General features: G+C 38.3%; 1 protein-coding gene across 2 annotated transcripts in view; it reads left to right on the top strand.

The window, feature by feature from the left end:
* Window positions 1-13105, top strand: part of NCKAP1 (NCK associated protein 1) — a 55765-nt gene that overhangs the window by 13678 nt on the left and 28982 nt on the right. Inside the window, exons 3-10 of one of the 2 annotated variants that reach the window (XM_034065170.1) lie at window positions 7278-7364; window positions 7537-7593; window positions 8576-8718; window positions 8807-8897; window positions 10387-10524; window positions 11421-11469; window positions 11994-12150; window positions 12675-12731. In XM_034065170.1, coding sequence (XP_033921061.1) covers window positions 7278-7364; window positions 7537-7593; window positions 8576-8718; window positions 8807-8897; window positions 10387-10524; window positions 11421-11469; window positions 11994-12150; window positions 12675-12731 — 779 coding nt within the window. Of the gene's footprint in view, window positions 1-7271; window positions 7365-7536; window positions 7594-8575; window positions 8719-8806; window positions 8898-10386; window positions 10525-11420; window positions 11470-11993; window positions 12151-12674; window positions 12732-13105 lie in introns of both variants that reach the window. The other variant, XM_034065169.1, reaches the window with a different exon arrangement.

Below are 13105 nucleotides of genomic sequence, written 5' to 3'. Positions count from 1 at the left end.
AAGAAACCTTTACCCAAAACATATTCCTAATGAGACAAACAATATGTGCAGAGGAAGTTCTGGTTTGATGACAGATCAATTTTTGTTTGTAAACTTCAGCTTCAAGAAGGTGTAAGCATCTAGCTCCTGGGCAGGAAAATATTCCCCTCCTTGCCCTTCCCTTGTCTACCTCCTACCACTTGCAAACAACCAGCTCTCCATATGTTAGGGCACACCAAGGAGTTCCTTCAGTAAGGAAGCAGTGGATCAGAGACTTTAAAGGGCAAGAAGCTTACTGGGACAGGGGCACATCAATTAATGAACTGTTACGGAAGATTACAGATGGGGAAGTTGTTGAGAAATCATAACCTGTGTCCTCCTTGCAGGGAAAGTTCCAGGACAGCCTTTCTGGGAGAGGGCTTGGCTTTCGTGCATTCAACCGCAGCAGTCATCATTGCGTAGCATAATACAGCTAGTAGGACCTATTGACAAGTCTGTAGGTGATGTTGCCAAAGAAGCTCCTGGTTTTGTTCCTCCTTCAGAATTTGACATGCTGAGTCCAACTGGAGCAATGTCTGACAATCGCTGGGTTTCAGAAGTGTACCAGGAGTTCAAGTTTATGAGCAGTTCAAACAATGATGTGCCTGATGAATCCTTGTTGATGAGGCTGAAATATAATATGGAGTAGTCCATGTTCCAAAAGAGTTGATTATAGATAACCCTGGACCTCATCAGTTCATAACTCACTCTCTCCTTTTGTCTGAGAGCAGTCCCTGTGATCTTATGTTTTCTTCTCCAATCACCATTATGTACCATATAACCTTGAAAATGTGCAGTTCAATGACTGAGCTCTTAAATCAACTCTTAACAGTGTTGGTCAGCAATACAGTATTGCTTAATACTGTATGAAATAACCTGCTGAGGGTATGGTATGTATGTATAGAAAAATAGTGGCAGGATTGACAAAGTGAGAAACCAACATTCGAAAGTCCTATTTGGAAAAGATAACTTTTTATTATTATACAGTTCCCATCTTGAGTGTTTGGGAAACTTTACTATTTATAATTATTTTAAATTGTCTAAAGGTTTGTTTTGAAAAAGCCATCCAAGCTGGAAAAGCCTTCCAAAAACCTTCATAGAGCCTTCGTTCTTGGTCACATCAGTGATCTGATTGTGCTGGTACTGACTCAGGGTAACATTTCATTTTACTGAGTTTCCATCACTATCTTCAGATGTGAAGTTCCAAAGTAAGGGATGTAGAAGCAGCCTGATTTTTCTGAAGGGTTTTTAGACCTTATCCTCCTGTAAGACATACAGGCAAAGTTCTCACCACAGAAATCTAAAGAGCACATACCAAGCTCAAAAAAAGAAAGAGGAGCGTGAGCTAAAAGGTTCTCTCTTCTTAGTCAATCCTACTGTTTAATGCCATTGCAAAACCAGAATACTTCACAGTGGGGCATTGGAGATGCTGGGAGAAAAGGAGTAGGTTGTTGATAGTGGGTAGGGTCTTGAAAATCTGCTGCACGCACAGGTCAAGCTCTGTGTCTTTGTGCTTCTAAAACACCACAGATGGGAAGCAGTGAGAATATCTGCCTTCTTTCTTGAACATATGTTTTTCTTTCACTCAGATTGCTCCTCAGCAATTTTCCTGTAGGAAAACTTGCTGTATTTCTAAATGTTTCTTGGAGAAGTTGAGGCTTACTCATTGCTTGGTGGTAAGCAGACCAGTGAAACGGCACTCAGAAGTTTCCAAGTCAGTGCTTAGTGGGAGAGATATCCATGTTTTCCAGATACTACTAATCTTCATCTTCTTTCTAGTAGCTGTCTTCCCAGTGCTTTTGTGTTAATGCATTGACTACACATTCAGTTTCTTAGGAGTTAGTATTTTGAAGGTTTAGTTACCTGATTTAACTGCGACATTTTTTTGCTATATTGTGTCAGGGGGACTGGTAATAAGATCATATTAGAGTAAAGTACATAGAAGCAGTGCAAATGTCTCCAGCCTGCCTGGGTTATATCTGTAGATATTAATTAGGTCACTTTTACATATTTACTTCATGGGAGTGTTAGCTTTTTCATGTAAGATGCTAGTCTGTATGCCTGGTCTCATAGCAAATGAGCTGAATGTGGGAGAGGCATTGTGGGCACAGAGTGGCTGGACCTCCTTGGCTAAGCTTATCTTTTATAATAAAATGTCCGAAATACACACTTTATAACCAATCTTGATTTTAATTTGTGATAGGTGCTTCCAGTAATTAGTCTTTTTCAAAGCACTCAACTAAATACAAGTAATTCATTCACTTTTTAAAGTACTCCTTTGCTGTCAGCAGTGATGTTTATATTCATGGCTTAACCCACAATTGTGTATGAATGTGAGATGGAGTATCATCCAGATCCCATTTAATTTTCATCATTGTTTGTAACAAATCGTTGTAGTACACATCTATAAATCAGATCAGCCCATGTGAGTCACTCGCCAAGGCATACCAGTCTTGTACTCACTCTTGTTGCTTAATAGTAAAAGCAACACCTGCAAAAGAATGAATGTGTGTAATACTTAACCTCTTCGCTTCATCCAGTAAGACTTTTTGATTTGATGATTGACAGCTTTAGGCCATTAAAAAACAAAGAAACAAACCCTGCTCATTAATACCTGAACAGTGTTTTAGTTGAGCAATGTTTCTGGAATGGCATTCCAAAGTTAGTTTTTGTGCATTTTAAATGAATAGTTCTTTCATGATTTCATGACAGCAGTGTAAGAATGCAGGCAGCTACAGAAGTATGCCCAAAACATTTTTGTCTATAGAGTAGTGTAGATGAGACTTTCATTCTCTGAATAGTTGCCTGAAAGATGTCAAGACCTGTGACCAAAGCTCATATGATCATATGTGATGAGCCTAATGTAGGAATTGCTGTATGAGTATACGTAAAATAAAGAGAATGGACTGACAGGTACATTAGCACTCCAGTTGTCTGAGATCATTAGTAACCTGGACCACCCCAGGAACAGTTGTGGAGGCACCCGAGTGGCTATTTCCTTCTCAGAATAGTTAACTTAGTGGTAGAAACCTGAAAACAAACCAGAAGTAGATCGTGCTGTAGAAATACATCAGTTAGAAAACATGTTAAATATTCTGTTACATCTTTCATGCACAGCATGTCACTTCAGAAGCTGCTTTTAATTGGAAATAAGAAACCAAGGACATCGTTGTACAGTTACTTTACTGAATTTCAGCCTAATTCTCTTTGATTAGATCCATCTCTCTCTCCCTGCTGTTCTGCTATGGATTTTGTAGACACAGAACTTTGTTCGAATGAGTTGAATGTAAAAAACCTTCATCTGAACAATCTGCAGGTGGCAGGCATAGTGAGGGTAATAAATGACAATAAGAACACTTGGCAATGATTATTTACCCCTATTCCCAGAATTGTAACAGTCAGTTTGTAATACTGCTTTTTGGGTCTTATATTACAGCTAGTAAGATGAGGTTGATGGTGTCTTCTCCGAGGACATTGTGATATATATATGGTGTTGGTTTGTAGAAATCAAATGCAAGTGTTTAATAATCATATACTTGCTGGGAAAAAATCACACTGATACAAGGAGAAGATTCCTATACCTACAGTCTGTTCCTGCACCATGAAATAAGACATTTATGCACATACTACTGCTACCAGTCTGAGAATTTTGATAAAATAGTTACACAACTACAGTTATCATCTGGTTTTCCATATATTAAAATGCTCTGAACAGCCATTTCTTAGTTATCTCGTGCTTTTCCTGAACATTCATACTAAATAAGTATTGATTAACATTGGTAATATTTTCATTGATTTCATGTCTTTGAGTAATTGCTTTCTTGTCTCTGAACCATTGTGTTCATATAAAGTTTAAGTTGAGGCTGTCTTTCATTTTCTTACTTGGTTTGGGCTTCTATTAATGTACTTCTTGTAATGTACTTTGTGTACCCAACCAGTTGTGTAAAAATTCTGGGGACTTCATATGAAGAAGACAGAGCACAAGACAGCTCAGTAAAAATCAGTTCGTTCTCTTGTAGACAACCTGCTTGGCAAAGTATCAGCTTTGCTCTCTGGTATTTGAAGTCCTGATTTATGTATAGTATATACATGATCTTCTGTTTGTCCTATTTTAAAACTTTTGTTGAATACTGGAAACAGATTTGCTGATAATGAATTGCAAGCTAAGGAAAACGGCCTCAATAACACCAGCTATTTCTAAACAGCTGTTTGGAAATTAGTAATGGAAAGTTTTGGTGCAGTGGGTGTGGAAAGAGCTACACCCACGTTCTTGAGTGATAAAAATGCAAACACATCCAAGACACTACATGCTGTAAGCTGCACTGTTAAACATCACCGATCAGGCTGTCCTGTGTGAATTGCACCATGCTGATTTGTCATGAGAATTGATGTGGTTTACTTTCATTTAAAATACTACTATCAAAGTTCACTGACACCTTAACACCCAAAGAACGAGCACCTTCACTCTTTACGTAAAGTTTTAGCATCACTTAATTATAAACATTTCTGGGAATGCAGGTAACTAATGAACAGTGCGCAGCAGTGATTCCTTAACTCTTGGTTGAGTGTAATGAATTCCTCCCTATATTCTCTTATTTAACGTACTGCTTCACAGAATTTCTGATGAAAAAAATTACTCTTTTTATTCTTTTTTGCAGTCATAGTACCCAGCACCCCCACTGGGGTCTCCCCATCTCGTGTACTGTGCTTTGAAATCGGTGTGTCATCCAGAAGTGGACACTGAGTTTTGTTATACTAAAAATAGATGCGGTGTACAACTTGGAGAATCACAGCCTGGTTTGGGTTGGAAGGGACCTTAAAGATCACCCAGTTCCAACACCCTGCTAAAGGGCAGAGACACCTTCCTCTAGAAAAGCCCCATCCAACCTGGCCTTGAGCACTGCCAGGGATGGGGCAGCCACAGCTTCTCTGGGCACCCTGTGACAGCGCCTCAGCACCCTCAGATTTCTTCCTTAAATCTAACCTAAATCTACCCTCTTTGAGTTTAAAGCCATTCTTCCTTGGCCTGTCTCTGCAGGCCCCTGTCCAAAGCCCCCCTCCAGGTTTCTTGTAGTCTCTTTTAGGCACTGGAGCTGCACTAAGGTCTCCCTGGAGGCTTCTCTTCTCCAGGCTGAACAAGTCCAGCTTTCTCAGCCTGTCTCCAGGACAGAAGCACTCTTAATAGTCTCACTTAACATTACGCCTTGCTTAGTATGAGTTAGGATTGCAGTAGGAAAAAAGTTAAGGCATATGTGCAGTTGTAATGTGAGCTCTGGTTTTGTCTTCTACTCTGCGCTAGAATTAGTGTTATTTCTGAATGATGCCATGAGGTCTGCTCCTGAAAGTTTGTGGAATGACTTCTCAAATTCATCCCATTCGCACTTGTGCACAGAAACAAACTGTTATTTCTGCTCAGTTGTTCTGAAAACAAACCAGCTGTGAGAAACCCTTTAAGCTATAGGACCAGGATGAAGATTAAACCCAAGCATCTTAACTGATGGATGTTCATTGTGTAAGAACTGTTGACTGCTGAAGGAGCTCTGGAGGTACAACACGCTCCTTGCTTTGAGAAGCCCCCAGGTGTAGACACCAGTTCACCTGGAGGTGTACCAGAGCTGCAGGAGCGCCAGGCTCTGCACATGATGATGCTGGGTGCTTTGTTCCCATAGCACAAGGCAGTTAACATTTGAAGACGGGTTTTGCCCAGCAGCAGTTTATGGGGAAGTATCCTGTTTCCTAGTGCATGTGGTTATCAGGAGAAGTTACAGAATAAACACGTGTACGTGCACCCATTTTTCATTTAAGTCACAGCTGATGCTGTGTGAGGGAAACTTAAATATTACATAGGGTAGGCATTTGAAGTCAGCACTGAAAGTAAAATCCTTTGCACTGGTTTAAGAGTAGGCAGGAGTATTTTGTAATGTGGTCATTCTAATTTGCTCGTAACTCTGTATGCCGGTCTTCCTTGGCTATAATGGCAATCTTATGGCTGAGGGCTTCTAAAAATCATGATCACCTTTAAAAAATCAGAGGAAATAAGCAAAAATTATCTCATATATGATATACAGTAGCGGTCCAGGTAGGTTTTTTTAATGTAGAGGCATTTTAGTGCTCCACATAAAAGCAAGAGCATGGCTTTACAAGGAGTGAGAGATGAGGAAGTGTCTTCCCTTCTAACCTCTCATGAAAATAAGCTACCAATTTGAAACATCTTAATCTTAATTGTAATTGATTTCTCTCACTGAGAAGGAAATCCTATTTAACTTGATTGGTCTTTAATTTAAAGTCTTGCTGCTTTTTGGAGAGCTTTTTTTCTTGCCAGTGTTATGACTCCTTTAACTCAGTTCATGTAGGAGGAAAGAGACTTAATTTGTAGCTGGATATTGCAGGTTAAATAACTCTGTTCTTGCAGTGCTGCGAGACTAAGACATAGATAAACAGCACGGCTGTTGAGTAACAGCTGCTTTTTGTGTGTTATCCATTGTGATCAAGTGATCTCCGGTTCCTGCAGCAAATTTGGGAAAATATGGAAATTCAATGATATTTCATTGTCTGTTTATAAAATCAAAGAATCCACGTGAACTCTCTTACGCCTCTGTATTCACGTTTGCCTTTTCCATTTTATCCACCAGTGTCTAATGCTAGTGTTTTGCTTCTTCTTTTGTTTCTTTATTTTGTTGCTTTTGTTTGAATGTATTATTGTGTTTATATGGAACTGGTCAAAGAACCGTGACTGTATTTTATGTTTGTATCTACATTTTATTTTGCATGCTTAACGTGGCTTTGCCTGGATATTCTTTTTGGTAAGTTCAGAATTTAAAAGCATAATGTTTTCCTGTAGTCAAGTTTGTAACCTGCCACCTTTTCTCCCACCTCAAGTAACGTCGTCACTTCTTTTTTGTTCTTGTCATGCCGATTTGTGCTCATGTACTGTTCTGCTTTGGCTAATTCTACATATGGTAACCCTGTTTTCCTAACTCCCCATTTTCATCTCTAGCAGAGCTAAACAGTATGAATTTGGTACTAATGTGTACTAATTTGACTTTTATCTCCAAAGCATAGTTGGCAGCTGTTAAAATGATCTATTCTGAGAACTCTGTGTGGATTTGAGACACAGAACCTCAGCCTTAGAAAACCATGTTAAGGCTTCTTTGCTTAGCCTGGTGGTTACTCTGCGCTTCACAGGTATTATTTTCCAGCAGGCTTCTCCAGGTCTTCTAAGAACAGTGTCCATGTTTATGTTTCTCTTTTAGCAACAGCTTGCTCAGCTCCAGAAGGAAAAATCAGAGATCCTGAAGAACCTGGCGTTATACTACTTCACCTTTGTTGATGTGATGGAATTTAAGGTAAGGTGTTAGAAGTACATCAGTTGTTCTGTCACATCAGTTTCTGTCTCTTTATTGGTGAAATAGATGAACTTGTAGCTCACTTAAAATAAAAATCAGTCCCCATCACTAAGCATAGTAATGTGATTTACTTAGATATTTTTAAACTGAGGTTATTCCTTTGTTTTTCAAGGACCATGTTTGTGAGCTGCTGAACACTATTGATGCTTGCCAAGTCTTCTTTGATATTGTAAGTTTCTGGGTTTAAACTTTCAAATGTCTCTTAAAACACTTCTAATTGGAGCCCCGTGTGGAGAATTGAATGGACTTGTGTTTCTTTGGCTAACGTAAACATCTCTAATTATAAATGTAGGAGAAATAAACCCATGGTAATCGTTAACATCTCTAACTTGTGTAATAGCTTGAAATCAGAAGATACTGTTTGAAACAAGCTGCTTATGGACACTGGTAACAGCATTGTCTGTTACCAGGCATACGTATCTTTCTGTAATTTTTGCTTTGTTGCATCTGCAAGTTAATTTGGGAGGGTTTACTGTCATATGTATGCTTAAGCCATGTGAGGCTCACAAGGCAATAATAATATTACTGGTGTCCACTTAAGCTGTGTGAGGATGCCACTTGTGGCATTGGCTAAAACACATACAAGAGCAGCTATATACATTAAAAAGAAAACAAAACAAACCACTAAACCAAAAAACCACCAAACCCCAAACACCTTTGAGTCACGGGTTTACCTTTCTTATTGCGTATAATGTCACCTTGTTACTTTTAGCCATTATTCTAAATTTGGCTAACTGAAGTTCATAATATGAAAGAGAAGCGAGTATATATCCTATGACATGGTGTTTCCATGCTGGTGGTATATATGCTACTTTTTATGTTATCAAATCATATTTAAATATAATTCATAGGCAAGGCACTATATGACTGTTTAATTGCATCCAGAAGTTTTACTATCTGTCAACTAATCTGTGACACGTAGGCCTGGAAGGATTTATGTGCATGATTGCTTTCATGAATGCAAACACTTCTGGACATCTGAGTGAATAAATGAGGACTGTATGAAGGTCTGTATGCAACCAGGAAAACCTTTGTCCAGGACAGTCCACTGTATTTAAAAAACATTGAAAATAAGCAATAAGGTAAAGAACAAGTTTTGTGCTTGTTTCTAAGAGTTTGAGAGTTATGATTCACTGTTTTTTTATCTCTAGACTGTAAATTTTGATTTAACAAAGAACTACCTAGATCTGATTATAACCTACACAACTCTGATGATATTGCTGTCTCGAATCGAAGAAAGGAAGGCTATCATTGGATTGTATAACTATGCCCATGAAATGACACATGGAGCAAGGTAAAAATCTCTTACAGAAGTAATGTGTATAGTGATAGTAATAATAGTAACAGCTACACCTGAGTGAATTGTTTGTTGTTGCTTTTAGTGACAGAGAATATCCACGCCTTGGCCAGATGATTGTGGATTATGAAAATCCTTTAAAGAAAATGATGGAGGAATTTGTACCTCACAGTAAAGTATGTAACAACCTTTCACAAGTACTTACCTTATCTGAGAGAAGCAGAGATAAAAAATAAGTAAGATAATAACCCTTTGTTTTGTCAAAGCCATTAGGTATAAAGTTTAAGTATTTATTTATAATTACTGTCTGAGGCTGGGGATTGATATCCTGTTAAATAACAGAACCTATAGAAACACAGGAATGTTAAGACCCATTGGTAAGGTTCCATTTTATTTACTGAGGATTAACAATTGATTAAAAATCAGTTTTGGATCATCTGTGAATACCTGCGTGCATGTTCTGCTTTGGTTTGTAGCATGAAATGAAGGAGATTCCAAATATTTCTGTGAAACCAGGTTTTTGCTAGCTTACCATTCCAGATGAATGTGTTTTTCTGCTTTGTAACCTGAGGGCTTTTGCTTTGGCTTTCCTTGGACTGGGAATCCTGGATATCACCACTGCCTCTTGAGTAATAGCTCCTACACTCAGCTTAGCTGACTGTGATGATCAGTTGACTTCACTAAATTAAATGAACCCAATTCCTTTAGCTTTTACAAATGCTTTTAAGCTTGCACTCATATGCAGCTGGTTGTGCTGCAGTTCTGTCATGGTTTATCTACAATGTATCTTCATATGAGAATACCTTGGAAAAGAGACTGATCCATTGACTTTGGCAAGGCTTATCCTGCTTATCACTTGCCGTTTGTCCACCAGGCTTGCTACTCTGTTTGTCAGAGGAAACTAGATTTGTTTGATCAGTACTGACTGTTACTTATAGTGGTATTATTTTCTAGATGTTTGCAAATTGATTCCCTAACCCCTTATTTTGGGATCTTTGGCAGGACTTGAAGTTAAACGTGAAGTTACTGCCTAAAGATTTTAAGGGTTGTGTTTGTTCCTGTTTTGAAGTCTAGGTACTGGTTGGTTTTCCGTCTCTAGTCTTGAGATTTTTCCTGCTTGTTCTATGCTAGAGGTATAAATTGGGGTCAGGGATACCTTCAGGCACTGTGCTATAGAGGCACATTCTTAGGTTGCACTCTCATGGACCTGCACACTGAAGTTGTCCTTTCATCCATCCCACTAGTTTGCAGAAGACATGACAGTTGTTTAGTCTTTTACATTAGCTTCAGCAGATGAATCCCTTTACTCCCTGAGTGATCTTTTCTGCTGGCTTAGCACTCAGACCTGAGGACTCAGACATGCACCAGTATTGATGCAAAAGGCAGGGAAAAGGGGTAGGACCACACTTAACTCGGATCAGAAGTTTAATCTGCTATGAAGGTGCTCTGGTAAACAGTATCTGCTCAAAATGATTCTAATTTGCTAGCAAAGAGGAAAAGACATACTAAATGAAGTGGCAAAGAAGGGAATAACACAGTAATAGGGATGCCTGAATAAATAATGAACAACTTGCAGTTGTGTATCACAGATTTGTTGTCCCTAATTGATTCCTCCTGCCCTCCCATGTCCTTTGGATCTCAACTCAACATTGGTCTTACTTTTAGTCCCTTTCAGATGCTCTGATTTCACTCCAGATGGTTTACCCTCGAAGAAATCTCTCAGCTGACCAGTGGAGAAACGCACAACTACTGAGCCTCATCAGTGCCCCCAGCACAATGCTTAATCCTGCACAGTCTGACACAGTATGGCCTTTTAATTTGTGCTGTATGATAAAGTTAGGCAAAGTTTTCCATGAAATAATGTGGGGGTGTTTTAATTTTCTGTTTCATTACCTTTATCTGTAAACCACAAAAAGCCAAAACCCAGATCCATTGTTCTCTTCTGTTATGAGAATAACATCCATTATTCTCTTCTGAATAACATCCATTATTCTATTATGAGAATAACATAAGATTAATCTTATGCAGATATTGATTTACTGTGTAATGGTATTTATAGAGCTCCATATGGATAAAATGATAGATGTGTCAGAAACACTACAATAGTAAAGGACAGTGTTCTTTATAGTGGCATGGTTTATTGGTGGACTTGGCAGTCCAGGCTGGACTTGTTGATCTTAAAGTCTTTTCCAACCTATAGTTGATCCTATGATTCTACATGGGTTTTAATCAGAGAAGTAAATAGGCTGTTTCAGGGAATACAGAGAAAAGTTTTTCTTGCATTAATTAAAGCTGCTGTTGCTTTAGTGCATGCCTTTGTTTCCAGTATTTGATGATCAAAAGATGAAGGGAAACAATGTTAACTTCTGCAGTTGTGAAGGAAGGGATCCTGGGGGCTGTCTCAGATGTCTGTGGACCAACAGCTGAAAATTGAACTAATTCTTTTAAGTACAGTGTTTGTCGAAACTGAACATTTGTCAGTATCAGTTCACTGTCTTCTTCAAGGTATGGAAGCTCACTTAGTGTTCAGACGCTCAGTTCTAAAGAGATGAAACAGCCTTGTTAGTAGTCAGCAGAAGTCTTTCATGATTACTTAGCATTTAAGGATTTATTTGTCCCATTTTTGTAAGCAGTACTTCTCGTGAAATGTATTGTCTTTTACATAATGAGTTTGCTACAAATTCCTGCTTTTCCAACAGATGCCGTGTGAATACCTCTCTCTGGATGCAATGGAAAAATGGATCATTTGTGAGTAACATTCTGAAACAGCTCATGGTTGTTTTTTAAAGTATCAGTTAACATTGCAAAGATAACTTGCTTTTCTGTACTGTACAAAGCTGTTTTACTCAGATTCCAGAGAACTTGATCAAATCCCATTTGTATGTACCATACTTTTACCTGCAGTAAAGTTTAGACTTCAGCAAGTGCTGCTGAAACTGGGTTTGTCATCAGTTTAGTCCAGACTTTCACTAGAAGTGAGTGCTTTAGTAAATCTGATGGAAATAGCCAAGTAGAATCAGCATGAAGTAATTCATGTTACAAAAACACCTCCACTAGAACAGTGTGGGGTGTTTTTTTAATGTACAGGAGAGTTGGATCTAGATGATCTTAAGGTCCTTTCCAACCCTAACTATTCTATGGTTCTATGTTATCCATTAAACTGATGATTAATTAGCTGCTTGAACTATTCAAGAGAAAACACATAACAATCTCTGTTCTCTTGCTGTCTTTCTGCATCTGGATTGTGACATACATCAATGTGACTTCTGAAGTTGGATTTATTTTGTGCCATGGAATCCTAAATAGCGATGCTACAGCTTTGAACCTTTGGAAACTTGCACTTCAAAGCAGCTCTTGTTTGGCTCTGTTTCGAGATGAAGTATTCCATATTCACAAAGCTGCAGAAGACTTGTTTGTAAACATACGAGGGTATGTTCTTTTCTTTCTTTTTCACCTTTCAGAGCTTCTGTTCAAAATTAAAACTCCTTGAAGAACTGTTCTGAAAATGTTGCTTTGACTCAATGTAAAGTCTGCTTAAGGGTAGTTAGCACATAAATGTTTTTGCATCATATCCTGATTGTTTCTTCAGTGTATAACTTTCAGGAGCCTGATTTCAGAACAATCATGTATTTTTTTTTTAATCTCAGTTATGAGACAGTCTAAAGAATCAGTCTGAAATGGCAAAAGTTAAATCAATGCTCTTGCCTGTAAATCTTAATCTAGTGAAGAGAATGAATGTACAGTTTGTCTGAAAAGTTACCTGTTGCTGTGATATATGAAAACTCAGAAACAAAGTTGAGACTTCCACCAGTGTGCTCTGATCAGGGAAATAAGCCTCCTGTGGGCTTTTTGCTGTTTCTTGCTTGCTATGGCATTGCAGCTCATCCCAATTGGCCCTTGCTAAACTGTGCTACTTGTACTTACTACGGTATTGGATTGTTTTTCACTTGCAGCTACAACAAGCGTATTAATGACATCAGGGAATGCAAAGAAGCTGCTGTTTCACATGCGTAAGTGTCTGCACACAAAGTTTTCCTGTCAGATTTTAGTGTTGATCTTCTTAAAGCTCTAAAGAATGTCTGAAGCTATAAAAAACTGTCTTGAGTCCATTTTCAAATGATATAATGTACTGATGTTTTAAATCTGCATTTGCTTAATGATGTTATCGATTTAACTTACAAACTTTTAGATTATTTTCAAACTATCAGGATAGATACATTTAGTTTTCTCTCCAGTTTCTTTTTGTCTAATTACTTACTGAAATTAAACCAGAAATGTTTTACTGGAGTCAAATGCACATCACAAAGCAGGGGGAGAGAACTTGGATTTTAAAGTTAACCAGACTTCAGTAATACACAGTCTTGGGGATGGGCATGCCAATTTT

The sequence above is a fragment of the Melopsittacus undulatus genome, chromosome 8 (assembly GCF_012275295.1).
Source record: "Melopsittacus undulatus isolate bMelUnd1 chromosome 8, bMelUnd1.mat.Z, whole genome shotgun sequence".
Taxonomy (NCBI): domain Eukaryota; kingdom Metazoa; phylum Chordata; class Aves; order Psittaciformes; family Psittaculidae; genus Melopsittacus; species Melopsittacus undulatus.
The sequence above is the reverse complement of the archived record's forward strand: the minus strand, read 5'-3'. Positions and strand labels throughout refer to the sequence as shown.